Source organism: Neomonachus schauinslandi, chromosome X, assembly GCF_002201575.2.
Source record: "Neomonachus schauinslandi chromosome X, ASM220157v2, whole genome shotgun sequence".
In the NCBI taxonomy this organism is placed as follows: Eukaryota; Metazoa; Chordata; class Mammalia; order Carnivora; family Phocidae; genus Neomonachus; species Neomonachus schauinslandi.
In genome coordinates this window covers 93,597,759-93,613,780 of record NC_058419.1, presented here as the reverse complement: position 1 = coordinate 93,613,780, position 16,022 = coordinate 93,597,759, and the positions used below count along the sequence as shown (strand labels likewise).

The window sequence follows — 16,022 nt, the reverse complement described above, 5'->3', positions numbered from 1 at the left end:
ACACAAGCAGGGGGAGTGGGAAAAGGAGAAGCAGGCTTCCCACTGAGCAGGGAGCCTATGTGGGAATCGATCCCAGGACCCTGGGATCATGACCTGAGCCAAAGGCAGACGCTTAACGACAGAGCCACCGAGGCGCCCCCACCTTCATCATTTTACAGGAGCTTCTAGCCAATGCAGTAAGGAAGGGGAAAAAGAAAAGAAAGTAAAAAGGAAAAATAAAAAGGAGGAAATAGAACAAAGGGAAGGAAGGCATCTCATTGGAAAGAAAGAAGTAATAACTGCTTTATATGCAGTTGACATGATTCTGTATGTGGGAAATCCTAAAGACTCTAGAAAAATATTACTAGAACTAGTAAGTTCACCAAGGTTGTAAGATATAAGATCAAAATACAAAAATCAATTGTATTTCTGTATATCAGCAATGAACAATCTGAAATGAAATTAATATAATTCCATTAAGAATAGCATGAAAAAGAATAAAATACTTAGGAATAAAATTGTCAAAAAACTATAAGACAGTTGTACTGAAATTTAGAAAAATATTGCTGAGCTAAATTAAAGAAGTCTAAATAAATAGACATTGTATGTGCATGGATTAGAAGATTCAATATTCTCTCCAAATGAATCTATAAACTCAACACAAACCCTATTAAGATCTAAGCAGGCTAGCTTGTGGAAATAGACATGCTGATTCTAAAATTTATATGGAAATGCAGAGGATCCAGAATAAGAAAACAAATTTCAAAGAACAAAGTTGGAAGACTTTCTCTAGTAGATTTCAAAACTTTGCATACAGCTAAGTAATCAGTATAGTGCAGTATTGGCATAAACATAGGCAATCAAAAGAATATAATTGAGAGTCCAGAAACAAGCCCTTATATTTTTAGTCAGTTGATTTTTGACAATTCAATGAGGAAAGGATCTTTTCATCAAATCATGATAGGACAATTGGATATCCATATGCCATAAAACAAACAAACCCCAAAACACACACCATGAATAAAAACTGACTCAAAATGGATTATATCCCTAAATGTAAAAACTAAAACTATAAAATTTCTAAAATGAAACCTAGGAGAAAATCTTTAAGACTTCAAGTTAGGCAAAGAATTCTTAGATAGGATACCAAATGTATGATGCATGATACATTCAAGAAAAAAAATGATAAATTTTACCAGTTTAAAATTTTTGTATCTCAAAAGACATCATTATAAAAATGAAAAGACAAAAAATAAACTCAGAAGAAAACATAAAAAGATGAAAAGACAAGCCATAGACTTGAGTAAAATATTTGCAAATCATATATTTGAAAAAGAACTTGTAGCTAGAATATATAAAGAACCCCTACAATCAATATAAAAAAGACAAATAATCCTACTAGATAATGTGTAAAAGATTTGAATAGATATTTTGCCAAAGGAGATTTATAAATATTAAATAACCATGTGAAAAGATGCATCATTAATTAGAGAAATGAACTATTAAAACCACAATGAGATATCACTTAATACCTACTAGAATGGTTATAAGCAAAAAGACAGGACATCTGCAAAGATGTACAGAAATTGAAGCCCTTCTACACTGCTGTTTAGGAAGGTAAAATGGTACAGACACTCTGGAATAAAAGTTTGGTAGTATCTTTAAAAAGTAAAACATATAGGGGTGCGTGGGTGGCTCAGTCATTAAGCGTCTGCCTTCGGCTCAGGTCATGATCCCAGGGTCCTGGGATCAAGCCCCGCATCGGGCTCCCTGCTCAGCGGGAAGCCTGCTTCTACCTCTCCCACTCCCTCTGCTTGTGTTCCCTCTCTCGCTGTGTCTCTCTCTGTCAAATAAAGAAAATCTTAAAAAGAGAAGTGAAAAGCTATGTCCACACAAAGATGTGCACACAAATGTTCGTACATATATTAGTCCTAATAGCCAAAGAGTGGAAATAATTCAGATATCCATCAGCTGGTGAATAAATAAATTATAATTGTATTCCATACAATGGAATAATATTCAGTACTAAAAAGGAATGAAGTACTGATTCATACTACGAGATGGATGAACCTAAAAAACACAGTGCTTAATTAAAGAAGCCAGGCACAAAAGGCCACATATTGTATGATTCCATTTATATGAAATATCTGGAAAAGGCCAATCTATGGAGAAAGTAAAGCAATTAATGGCTTCTAAGGGAGTGGGGATTGATTGCAAACACGCATGAGGAAACATATTGGGCTGATGGATATGTTTTAAAACTGGATTATGTTGATGTTTGCACAACTGTAAATTTGCTAAAAGTCACTGGAGTGTATACTTAGAGTTGGCAAATTTTATGGTTTGTAAATTATACCTCAGTAAAGCTGTGGGAAATAAGTAAACAACATGGAGAGTAGCTGACAAAACTTTGGCAATATATCAATAATTGTAAGTTGCATGATCAGTTACAAGGGTTCATTATACTGTTTCCTCTATTTTTGTGGATGTTTGAAAGTTTTTATCTTTTTTTAAATAAAGAAATATGAGAACTAATAGTTTACATGCTAACAACTGGGCAGTAGCATACCCAAGAAGAGCAAAAGACTAAAAATATAGAAAAGGGATTATTTGAAGAAATAATTGGGATATATGTCTCAGAAGTAAAGAAAAATCTGTCTCTCTCGGAAAGTGCCAAAGATGAGATATAAGTAACAACTTACACCTAGGGACATTATAGTGAAATCTAAGAATATCAGTCATAAGAGAAAATTCTAAAAAAAAAAAAATCTTCTAGAGAGAAATCCTATTACATACACATGAACAAGGATCAAATTAATATCAAGAGTTTTCAACAACAGTAGGTACAAGATAAAAAGGCTCAAACTGAAATAGTTTTAAATGAAATACTCAGGAGAAAGAAATCCCAGGAACTGTTGCAAGGGATATAAAAAGTAAAGGAGATTATATAGCTAGTAAAGTTGCTGTCTTCATAAATATAAAGCTAAGACCAAAGAAGTGAGAGAGAATGTATACATAACAACTCAGACTTTAAATTCTGTTAAAAATCATACTCAGCATGTTCTCTGACCTTGACACAATTATGATAGGTATTAATAACAAAAACATAAGTTATCCCACAAATCTGCCAAGTAAAAACACACCACTAAGTAATTACTGGGTTAAAGAAGAAGAAATCATAATGAGCATATAAAAACAATCAGAACTATATGAAAATAACAATACTACCAAAAAAAAAAGTAAAGAATGCAGCAAAAGTCTCACTTGGGAGAAAATTATATAGCCTTAAATATTTATATGAGAGAGGAAGAAAGGGTGAAAATTATTCACTATGAATCTAACTTTTAGTTAGAAGGATTACACACTAAACTCAAAATAAAAATAAACATATAATTAAGAATAGAAATCTAAAAAAATTAACTATAAAACAAAGATAAAATACAAAACAAATGTCAGTTCTTTGAAAAAAACTAACAAGGTAAATAATCTCTGGAAAGATCATCAAGGAAAAAATACAGAAGGCAAAAACAATACTATGAATGAAAAAGTAAATGTAACTATAGATAAGAGATATAATATCAACAATGATATACCAAGAATTTTGAAAACTTAGATGAAGGGGCGCCTGGGTGGCTCAGTCGGTTAAGCATCTGCCTTTGGCTCAGGTCATGATCCCAGGGTCCTGGGATTGAGCCCCGCATCGGGCTCCCTGCTCAGCAGGGAGCCTCCTTCTCCCTCTCTCTCTGCTGCTCCCCCTGCTTGTGCTCTATCCCTCTCTCTCTCAAATAAATAATAAAATCTTAAAAAAAAAAAAGAAAAAAAAGAAAACGTAGATGAAATGAATAAATTTCTATAAAAATATGATTTCCCCAAACTTGAAATTTCCAGACAGGATAAATAAAACTGAAACAGTTAGAAATCTTCTCATAAAGAAAAAAATCACTACATCAAAAACTAATGATGTACTGTATGGTGACTAACATAACATAATAAAAAATTTTTTTTTAATTAAAAGAAAAAAAAATCAGACCTAAATGACTTTATTGATAAGCTCTATGACACTTTCAAGGAAATTATAATTCTAAATATTATACAAACTTTTGTAGTAAAATATATATATAACATAAAATTCACTATTTTACCTATTTTTAAGTCTACAGTTCTGTGGCATAAAGTACATTCATATTGTACAACCATCCCTGCCACCCATCTCCAGAAAGTTTTCATCTCTCCCAATTGAAATTCTGTACCTGTTTTTTAAAAGATTTTATTTACTTACTTAGAACATGAGCAGGGGGAGGGGCAGGGTGAGAGGGAGAGAGAATCCCAAGCAGATTCCATGCTGAGCATGGAGCCTGATGCGGGACTCGATCTTATGACCCTGAGATCCTGACCTGAGTCCAGACCAAGAGTCCACACTTAACCAACTGAGCCACCCAGGCACCCCTGAAATTCTGTACCTGTTACAGTAAATCTCCATTTCCCCATCCATCCAGCCCCTGGCATCCACCATTCTCTCTGCCTCTATGCATTCGATTACTCTAGAAACCTCATATAAGAGCGTACAAACTTTTTAAAACAATTGAAAAAGGAGTGTTTCCAACTTTATTATTGAGGCCAGTGCAAACCAGATATCAAAAGCAGACAAAGGCATTTTGAAAAAGGAAATAACAAGCTCATTGTATTCCTGAGTATAGATGGAAACATCCTAACCAAAATTTTAGCAAACTGTAATCAGTCATGTCTAGGAAACATAAAACACCATGACCAAGCTGGATTTATCGCAGGTTTACAATTATTTTTGTGATAAGCTTTTTTTTTTTAGAATGGTTTTAGATTTATAGAAAATTTAATACAAAAAATTCCCATGTACCCCATACCCAATCTGTCTTATTAACATCTTGTATTTATGAGGTACATTTGTGACAATGAACCAATATTGATATATTAAAATTAACTAAAGTCCATACTTTATTCAGTTTTCCTTGTTTCTTACCAAACGTTCCTTTTCTGTTCCAGAATCCCATCCAAAATACTGCATTACATTTCATTGTCATGTCTTCTTAGGCTCCCCATGGCTGTGACAGTTTCTCAGATTTTCCTTGTTTTTGATTAACTGTTGTTTTGAGGTCAGGTATTTTGTAAAATTTTCCCTTAATTTGGGTTTGTCTCATGTTTTTCTCATCAGAAAGGGGTCATGTATTTTTGGAAGGAAGACCACAGTGACAAAATGCCATTCTCACCATATTATGCCCAGGGTACTGTTAAAAATCAAAATTCAGCTGAGTAAATTTGAAGATCTAATTGGCTTTATTAAACGATTAGTGAATCAGGCAGCATCTCACCTAGGAAGAAGAGGGGAGCTCTGAGGAGGTGCACAAAATGGAAAGTTTTAATATGAAGGAGGGTAGGGCAAGAAAGTTATTAGCAATAGAAAAGGAGTGTTCTAAACAAGGTAGCTTTTCCTTAGGGGAAAAAGCAAGGGGTCCTATCATGTAGATTACTTCATCTTCCTTTGGGGGATGGAGAGGGCTCAAGTGGTAGACTCATTGTTGCCATCAGAAATTCCTGACTGACAGGTTAAGACTACATTTCTGCAGGAGGTTGAAACTGCAACTGGATGAGGTATTAAGCCCTAGTTTGAGGACTCAGCCTTAAGCAATGCCATTTGGGGCCTGTGGGGATTTTTTGTTTTGGTTTGGTTTTTTGTTTTTCTTTTTGGCTTCTTTTTTAAGATTTATTTATTTATTTATTTGAGAGAGAGAGAGAGAGAGAGAGGAGGGGCAGAGGGAGAGAGAATCTTAAGCAGACTCCACACTGAGTGCAGAACCCGACGCAGGGCTCGATCTCATGACCCTGAGATCACGACCTGAGGCAAAATCAAGAGTCGGCTGCTTAACTGACTGTACCACCCAGGCGCCCCATTTTGTTTTTACACTACATACTATCAACATGACATTACTGTTGATGCTGACTTTGAACACCTGACTGAGGTACTGTTTGTCAGGTTTCTCCACTATAAAGTTACTCATTTCTAACTTTTCTATCTAGTACTCTTTGGAACAAAGTCACTATGTACAGCCCACACTGACAGAGTTATGTTCCACCTTCTTAAAGATGGAATATCTACATAAATTATCTAGAATATTTTTGCATGGGAAATTTGTCTCATCTCCATCCATTTATTATTCAGTCATTTATTAATATCAGTATACTGATATTTATTTTATACTTTGAGTTATAATCTAATATTACTTTATTTTTTTAAAGACTTTATTTATTTATTTGACAGAGACACAGCGAGAGAGGGAACACAAGCAGGGGGAGTGGGAGAGCGAGAAGCAGGCTTTCCGTTGAGCAGAGGGCCCGACGCAGGGCTCGATCCCAGGACCCTGGGATCATGACCTGAGCCGAAGGCAGATGCTTAACGACTAAGCCACCCAGGCACCCCTACTTTATTTTATTGCTCAAATTTTTCCAGCTTTGGTCATTGGGAGCTGTTTCAGTTGGCTCTTGTGTTCCTTTGACATACTTCTCTCATTGTGGGTTGGGTTTTTTTGATGTTGTTGTTTTTGTTTTTGTTAGTTTGTTTTTGTCTTGAGCACATTCTTACTTTCTAGATCTACAAGTTGCTCCAGCTCATCTTGTGAGCTCATCAGTGAAAAAGGCAAATATATCAATATAAAAATTAGCAAGCTTTGAAAAAGTACTTCACAAACCAGGAAATTTAGTTGGCCAATGATCAGAAAAAGGTCCTCAACTTAATAATAAGTTTTAGTGAGGCTTCCCCTTACTAATTTTCACATAAACATCTACTGGATTAGCAAGAGAGAAAAAAAAAAATCTGACAATACCAATTTTTGGGAGACAAGAATATCGAGCAGAGGGCACTCTCATATGTTGCTGGTTGGACTGTAAATTGGTACAATTACTCCCAATTGTTTGACATTATCTTAAACGTAATATCAATAACCATGTGGAGATATGCATGCCTTATGACATGGCAGTTCTTCTCACTGGGGCATACCTAAGGGAAACTTGTGTTTCTATGCATCAAGGTACATATTCAAGAATATTCATAGCAACTGTGTTAATAATGGGAAAAATCTAGAAACAACCCAAATAATAAATAAAAATGAACAAACTACAATAACATGAAACAATTTGGATGACTCTTAAAAGACTATAATGTTGAGACAAAGAGGCAAAACACAAAAGAGTATATAACATTTAATTCCATTTACATTAAATTCAAAAACAGGCAAAACAAAATCATATTGTTTAGGAATGTATGCTTAGGTAGTAAAACTATAAAGAAAAACAAAGATGTGATTACCATAAGAGTTAAAATATTATTTCAAGGATGGGGGAGAAAGGGGTTTGTGATATGGACAGAACACAAAGGGGTCTTCTACTTGGGCACCGTATAGTATTATGCTGTACATTTATATTTTATGTACTTTTCTATATGTGTTATATTTTATAATAAAATTCTTTTTTATTCTAAAGCACAGGATTCTTTTTTTTAAAGATTTTATTTATTTATTTGAGAGAGAGAGAACACATGAGAGGGGATAGGGTCAGAGGATGAAGCAGACTCCCTGCCGAGCAGGGAGCCCGATGCGGGACTCGATCCAGGGACTCCAGGATCATGACCTGAGCCGAAGGCAGTTGCTTAACCAACTGAGCCACCCAGGCGCCCTAAAGCACAGGATTCTATATAGAGAACAATCTCAAGTTATGAAACTGGTTAAAAGACATGATGACTGTCCATTAGCTGTGCACAATATTATATGATTTTTCACATAAACAAGGAGAAAGGCATGAAATGTAATATGTAAAATACTGATTTAACCCGGGGTGAGAGGAAACAAAGGGAGGAGAGGAGAAGCAAAAAAGAAAGGTGTTCTTTTAAAAAAAAGCATGTATGATATATTCCCTTTATGTGTGGTTGTGAATGTAGGCATGTGTGTATACATATCATAAAACTTGGAAATTTGGTCATTAATATATTAAAGAGAGATCTAAGTTTAATTTATATTTATATTGCTTGAAATTTTTTACTATAAAAATGTATTGCTTAAATAACTGGGAGCAGGGTTGGGGGAGCCACTCTATCATGAAGGAGAAGAAAAGTAGAATCTGGAATTTTGGACAAGAATCCAGTGTCTAAAATAGTTCACTCTGTCAGAGAGATTTTTAAGATCTATTTCCCCATCTTGACAGTATACACACACACAGACCCCTTTTTTTAATTAAAAAAAAATAATTTGAGTACATTGCCCAAAGCTTAGAGATCAGGGAGGTAAAGTTGAAACCCAGGTCCGTGTGATTCCAAATTTCATGTTCTTTTCGTAAAGCAAGCACCACCAGGCAGGAGACCCCACTCCTCTGATGAAGTAATTCAGGTTGAATGGATAGCAAAAGAGAAACCTCAGAATAGGGTGATTTCTAGATATTTGGTTAGGATTTTTTAGGTATTTAAAAAGAAAGTGATTTTTGAAGTGAAACTTCTTTCTAGGAAAGAAAGAAACCAAACCACTGATTTTCTCCTCCTCCCTTAGGGCTCCTTGGAAGAGACTGAGGAAGGTGTTCATGACTTAGCGTCCTCCCGGTTTTCTGCCAACAACCACAGTCTAGCAAGTGGCCTGTCAACCGTAAGCACTTCTCTAGCATGTGACTGGAAGCTTCTTTCCCTCGTTGATTTTCTGTACTTTTCCCAAAGGAGAGAGGAATGTTCTTGAGAATATGTGTGACAGTAAGTTAAGAGTCACTATAATCTCCTGCTTGCCCTTTGCACACAGAGTACTTTTTGGTCTAATTTGGCGTGAGCTCTTCCTTCCCTCTCCTTCCACGGTCCTCACCCAGTTTTTAAAACCTCTTCACTCCCTAATTCAGGCTCTCATCAGCTCAAGCCCATAAACTCTCACAGTTCTCTGCTGATACCTTTCTTTCCCTGCCGCCATCCTGTCTGTTTCAAACTGTCCACCATGCCGTTGCCATTTTCCCAAAATACATAGCTAGTCAGCTTTCTCTCCTACTCAGACACTGTCCATAGCTTCTCACTCACTGCCTATAGAATAATGTCCCTTCTTACTTTCATGTTCATGCCTTTGCTTGAGAGGTTGGCTTTAGGAGGCCCCCTGTCCTCATCTACATTTGTGTGTATGTGCCTGTAAATCTTTTTCTTTGCTCCTCTGATTTCTGTCTGTTGCTCTAATACCCTTTTTTCTTTTGACCTTTGGACGACTTTCTTAAAGAATTCTCAAGCAGGCTCTGACAGGAAGTGGACCTACCTAAATGTCCCTGATGCTGACTCAGACACTGTGAGTTTTCAGTCTTTCCTTTTCCTTATTTCCAACCATGCTTTGCAAATTTCATGATATGGGAAATCTGATTAGGTGGGCAGTTTTTCCAGCACTTATCTTTTTCTGACTTGTGTACAGTTAACTAGAGTTTCTCTTTAAAGGGTAAACAGCATTATCGGAATCCGAGTATCCCAAGGAAAGAAAAATTCACTAAACATTAGAATCCAAGCACCAGTCAAAAGACGTATGGTTCAACATGATTTACCATTAATGAGTAAAGATATCTAAAGATAGGTATCTAAAGATACCTTTAGAATAAACATCTCTATTTTAAATCACAGCATTGGGTCGGTTAAGAGCATAAAGTTTGGTTAGTAGGAAAATTGCCTTAGCTGCCTTAATTTCTCCCAAGCTTCAGCATTTGTGGGTTTTTAAGTTTTCTTCTATCTTTAGGGGCCCCCTGCTTAGTGAGGACTTCTTTGAAGATGTGGCTACTGAGAGATGTGGTGTAGACAGAACCGAGTGATATTAGGAGGTGGGGAGGCATGCTGGGGAGCTCCTCAGACTAAAAATCTGGAGCTCTTGCTCTGTGTCTTGGTACTGCTAATAATTTCTGTGAGCCAGTGTCTTTTCATATGTAACATGAGGGGGTAGGGGCTTATGCATGAAGCCCTTGGAAGTCAAAGAATAGTCCATGGACCAGCAGCCTTGCCTCACTTGGGGCAGAGACGCAGTTCACAGAGCCCCTAGCGATTCTTTCATCCTACTCCTGAGCCAAAATTAACACCTGACTTATTAACGCCCATTTATTAAGTAGCTAGTGATGGGAACTGTTGGGGTTCAGGAGCGAATTCTTGAGGCATCTTTGGTGCAAAAAGGTGGTTTTATTAAGGCATGGGGACAGGGCCCATGGGGCAGAAGGAGCTGCACTAGGGTTGTGAGGAGTGACTGATTATACACTTTCAAGTTGGGAGGGGGTTGGGGATAGCAGAAGTCTCTAAGGAATTTGGAAGCAAGGTGTCCAGGACCTTGAGGGGCTAGCTGTTGTTAGGATAAGGTCATTTACTACTGTCTAGTAAAACCCTAGTCATGAGACCCTTCGGATGTGTATCAGGGAGCCATATGCTTGGTGGATGATTGCTTACCTATATCTTGGGGGCTAGTAGAGCTAAAGGAAGTTTCCAAAGGGATTTTTATGTATTAAAGAAGACTTACGGGATCCTGGAGGTGGGCTCATGTCAAGCTAAGGTTGCCTTTTGCCTCTAGCAAAAGTATTAACATTGAGGCAGTTGAGTTCCTGGAGGAAGGTCACCCTTCCTATCTTAAGTATTTGTCAATGGGCTGCAAGGGAAATTTAATTCCGTTCTATATTTCCTTTGCCTTTGTTCTCCACACCAGTTAGGTCAAAAAAACTTTGTAGGGGCGCCTGAGTGGCTCAGTCGGTTAAGCGGCTGCCTTCAGCTCGGGTCATGATCCCAGGGTCCTGGGATCGAGCCCCGCATCGGGCTCCCTGCTCGGCGGAGAGCCTGCTTCTCCTTCTCCCTCTGTCTGCCGCTCTGCCTACTTGTGCTCTCTCTCTATCTCTGTTAAATAAATAAATAAATAAAAATCTTAAAAAAAAAAAAACTTTGTAAGCACTGGTATCCTAACAAGTTAGTAGACATGCGAAACAATAATACACATACACTGAAAGAAAAATAGCTTTATTCCATTCTTAAATAGCCCTTAATCCTTACTAATGGGACGGTGGGTACCTGTTGGGCACTTCACAACTCATCAAATCTTGGAATCTGATTGGACAGCACCACTTTTATTTCCTGTTCCATGTTGATTTTTATGCAGTACTTGCTTATTTTTCACAGCAACTGTCAAAAACTCAGCTTCACACAGATAGGACTTAACTGAAAAAGAATAAATTGTGATTTAATGTTGACACGGTGAACTACTGCTAAGAGTTTGCATGGTGTCTGATCGATGTCACTGTGTTTCCCTTGAAATTTTAAAATACCCCGTGGTCCCCCTGTGAGGTTGCTGTGGGGCACTGGGATGCCTCAGTACACATTTTGCGAACTGTGGACCTAGGAGTTTGTTAGAAAAGAAGACTCTGAGACTGACTGCATCAGAATCTTCATTTTAACAAGATCTGGTGATTTATGTGCAATTAAAAGTTTGAAAAACACTGCTCAAAGCCACCTGTTATTATGAAAATTCTGTTTTGTTCTAGGAATGGGAAAGACAAATGAGCTCACTCACTGGCTCTCTTGAAATTATAATTCCTAAGTAATTATGGAATTCTTGGTTTACTCTTGACCTTGACTTAAGCTTAGAAGAGATACTGGCCACGTAGCCCGCATCCTGTTCTTTGATCAGGCTCTGAGCAACTAGAGGAATGTCATGACTTGCGTTATGCGTAACAGACACAAGTGGGAAGTCTAGGCTCTCTTTGTACTTACTCTAGTCCTTCCCAGTGGTTCATAGACAGGGCTTTTGAAACTGCTGGGTCACTCATGAAAGCCTTCCAAGTGGTCTCTTGTGAGTCATGTTGCTAAGATACAGTTTTGGCACTAAAGGATAATCTTGTTACATTTAATTTAAAATGTGTCTCTTGTCACTAGTGATTTCAAATAAAATCAGAAATCTTATTCATTCTCATAGATTTGGACTTTTTTTTTTTTTTTACATTTTATTTGTTTGTTGGTGTGTTGATTATTTAGTGTTCTATTTTTGTGGGTGGCTATTTTACAGAGGTTTACAAAGCCCTGGTCTTACACTACCTATGTGACCAAAACAGCTGCCTGGGGAATTCACAGCAGCCAAGGGTAAATGACGTTCTGGCATGCCCTTGTTATAGCTGCAGTTACGGCTTCCCAGAGACTGCTGGGATGCTCTCTGTGGGTATCAGAGAGAGAAACTGTGGCTCCTGCTGGCATGGAATATAGGAGCTTCCCTTTGTCCTGATGGATGCATTCTAGACCTTGGAGTAGGTTGACCTTGAGTCTACCAGCGAGAGAGGCAAAAGCTACAGAGGTGGGGAGAGGACATGGGATTGGAAGTGCTTCAATGACCCTGTATTCATTAGAAGTGAATAAACAAAGGTTATTCACTTGCCCCTCTCAGCAAGTTTCCTGCCTTCCTTTCTAACACTCCTTAAGTCTTCTTGTCCCTTGTCAGGCTTGGGTATTATACAATACCAGAAAACCAAGCAAAACAAGTGATTTTTGCTTTCTTCACTCACCCTGGACTTTACTGCTCATTATAAAGAATAAGAATTATAATTGAATAAAGAGGGTAGCTTCTTTGTAGAGCTAATTAGAATAACCCTGGACACCTCTTTTCATCTTGTTTATTCCAGACCAGCCTTAACAGCATGATGAGTGTTTACAGTGAAACAGGAGACTATGGCAATGTGAAGGTCAGTGGTGAAATCCTTCTCCACATCAGCTACTGCTACAAAACTGGCGGGCTCTACATTTTTGTCAAGAATTGCAGAAATCTGGCCATAGGAGATGAAAAGAAACAGAGGACAGATGCGTAAGCACTTAGCATATTCCTCGAACTGTTTTCTTTGTCAGTATGTGTGGTTTTGTCTTAGCATTCCTCTTGATTCAGAGCCTTCTCAGAAGGTCGATTGTCATTTTCCTCCCGTGCGACACATCTAAATATTCTCTAAGTGTATGTATAATGGTTGTGTCCATGATTATCTGATTTTTCCAAAGCCACGTGTTGATATGATTCAGGACTGACATATTTGTAATTTACACAGAGGCAGCTCTGTGATAGAAGCTGGCTGACACATTGGCTTACCCCAGGATCTCTGAGTATCCTGTTCTGGGAGACCCTCCAGAGAAAATCGCCAAGCTGTTAGCCTAATTGAACAACTCAAAAGGACAATTTTGAGGTTCTCAGGATTCCAGATATTAGCTGGGAGGCAGATATGGACCGTTGGTACATTGGAAGGGAGCTAGATGAAAGATGTGTCAGGAGCTCCCAAAGTCATTGCCAGACTTGATGATTTACTAGGAAGAGTCACAGGACTCCGCTTGTCATAAGCAGCAGAGAAAAAAGGCATGTGTGGCGAAGTTCTGAAGAATCCGGCTTCAACTTCCAAGCATCCTCCCCCACTGGAGTCGCACGTGATGTGCTTAATTCCTCCAGCAACAAGTCGTGGCAGCACCAACTGTCACATACCAAAATTTCAGTCTCCGTGAAGGAAAGCAGGTGTTCTGCCTAAGCCATATTGTTTTTACAAATAGTTTAGTCACAGTGAGCCACTTATATCTGTTCTGGGAGTGATGAGAATCCTCCTCAAATCCAAGTTTCCAGATGCCGGCCAGTGGCAAATGTTGTAAGCAGGCATTTCCAAGGACAGCCATCTGAGGCCAGCTGTGTTACCCCTCTCCTCCATAATAGGTGACCCAGGTCCAATAAACAACTCAGAGAAGCTGTTTCCAAGTGTCTAAAGATAGACAAATGGGAGTGGGGCACCTGACAGGCTCAGTTGGTGGAGTGTGCAGCTCTTGATCTCAAGGTTGTGAGTTCGAGCCCCCATTTTGGGTGTAGAGATTACTTAATTTTTTTTAAAAAAAGACAAATGAGGGGCACCTGGGTGGCTCAGTCATTAAGCATCTGCCTTCGGCTCAGGTCATGATCCCAGGGTCCTGGGATCGAGCCCCGCATCAGGCTCCCTGCTCCGCGGGGAGCCTGCTTCTCCCTCTCCCGCTCCCCCTGCTTGTGTTCCTGCTCTCGCTCTCTCTCTCTCTCTCTGTCAAATAAATAAATAAAATCTTAAAAAAAAAAAAGACAAATGAGTGGATTCTGAGTATAGATGGGTCCACCTACTTCCTCAGATGAATATTCAAGGGCTTCAGGACCAATATAATCATTTAGAGTAGCATGGAAAGAGGTCACCTAAAGCCCTGGTAGATGTGCTTCACAGCTCTGGTAGCATCTTGTACATTGCAGTCTTGTACATCTTGTGCATTTCTAAGTTTGCCTTGATACCCCTGCGCCAGGAGGCTCCTGGGATATCCCAGCACAAGGTGTCAGGTAGAATTGCTTTTGTGACATCAGGTTGTTATTTACTATTTGTTCTTTTTCACCATTTTCCTTCATTCATCCATGACCACTGATTCCACTCATCAGAAGTTCTGACATCGGAATAGAGAGGAATATAACCCTACAGTATTTTGTGAGGCCATTGATCCTATGAATAGATGACATCTCTTGAGGAGTAGAACATGTCAGCTCCCTGTATGTATCAACCAATTTAATCCTTGCAATGCCGTAAGTTGGATACTGTTATTATCCCAGTTTTACAGATGAGGAAACTGAGGACAGAGAAGTTAAGTAAGTTCGTGAGTTTACCAAAACCAGTGAGGCATGGAGTGATTCAAGCCTAGTTGGCTTGACTTCAGAGCCCACACTCTTCATCACTATACTTTACCGCTTCTCTCTCTCTTTTTTTTTTTTTAAAGATTTTATTTATTTATTTGCGAGAGAGAATGAGAGACAGAGAGCACGAGAGGGAGGAGGGTCAGAGGGAGAAGCAGACTCCCCGCTGAGCAGGGAGCCCGATGCAGGACTCGATCCCGGGACTCCAGGATCATGACCTGAGCCGAAGGCAGTCGCTTAACCGACTGAGCCACCCAGGCGCCCTTTACCGCTTCTCTCTTATTGGAAGCCCAGAGTTATATTTTAAGGTATCCTGCCATGTAGACTACATTCTCTCTGGTTCTCTCATGTTTGCTGGCCTATTCCCTTCACCTCTTTTATTCACTGAAATCCCTGACTATTCCTTGCAAAGTAGATGTCTTCCAATAATTACTTTCATGTTTTCTCATGTACAGTTATGTCAAGTCATACCTTCTTCCTGACAAGTCCAGAAACAATAAGCGCAAGACCAAGGTCAGAACAGGCACCAATCCAGAATTCAATGAGACGCTAAAGGTGAGTACATGCTCTCTCATATTCACACAAGTGATACCGTTCATATCCTCATTGGTTTAAAATTGACTACGGAGGATTTGCATGTCCAGACTTAAATATCTTTTAGAAAAGTAGAATTTGAATACATTCGTGTCACGCCCTTGGCTTTCCTAACAGTTTTTGGAAAAACTGTAAACCACCCTTACTCGGCTTATTTCTCGCTGCTGCTAAAGTGACGCCTGAAGTAAAGATGATCCAGTGAAATTCCATCTGAGCCGGGGCATCTTGTCAAAAAATATGGTTCACCCTTGGGAAAACTGTTTTTTCTAGTTCCCCTTAAAAGGAGTTTGTCACAGTTTTGACACTAACTTAGCAAGTCACTTTGTGCCCACTCCTCATTCTGCTCACACAGCATGAGTGTGTGCAATTTCTTGTCAGGTTTCAGAGTTGGGCTAAATTTAGGCCTGTGGTTAATGAACAGTGGAGATGCACAGCTGGATTTGAGGAACCTCAGGGAGAGTGGCCCCGATAAGACATGACCCAGGCCCCAATCCTGGAGACATTCTTTCCCCCATGGGCTTCTATGTAACAACCCCTTCTCCCACCCTAGACCAATCTAGCCTGGTAAGAAAGATCCAGGGAGGCTGGAATGTAGAAGTTATTGCCAGTTGCAGGGAAATGTATGGACCTTGTACCTGGAGTGAGGGAGTCAGAATCCACCATAGCAGGAAGTTGGTGAGTGGGGACATCCATCAGTGAGTGAGGTTGTGTTTGGAAGCAGGAGCCAATATGAAGACAGATCAAAGTGAG

At 38.9% G+C, this 16,022-nt stretch overlaps 1 protein-coding gene across 2 annotated transcripts in view; it reads left to right on the top strand.

Annotated features, from left to right (window-relative positions):
* The window catches only part of SYTL5 (synaptotagmin like 5), a 104,057-nt gene that overhangs the window by 71,458 nt on the left and 16,577 nt on the right, over window positions 1-16,022 (top strand). Inside the window, exons 9-12 of one of the 2 annotated variants that reach the window (XM_021681664.1) lie at window positions 8,544-8,636; window positions 9,240-9,305; window positions 12,640-12,818; window positions 15,134-15,233. In XM_021681664.1, the coding sequence (XP_021537339.1) occupies window positions 8,544-8,636; window positions 9,240-9,305; window positions 12,640-12,818; window positions 15,134-15,233 (438 nt within the window). The remainder of the gene's footprint in view (window positions 1-8,543; window positions 8,637-9,239; window positions 9,306-12,639; window positions 12,819-15,133; window positions 15,234-16,022) is intronic. The other variant, XM_021681674.1, reaches the window with a different exon arrangement.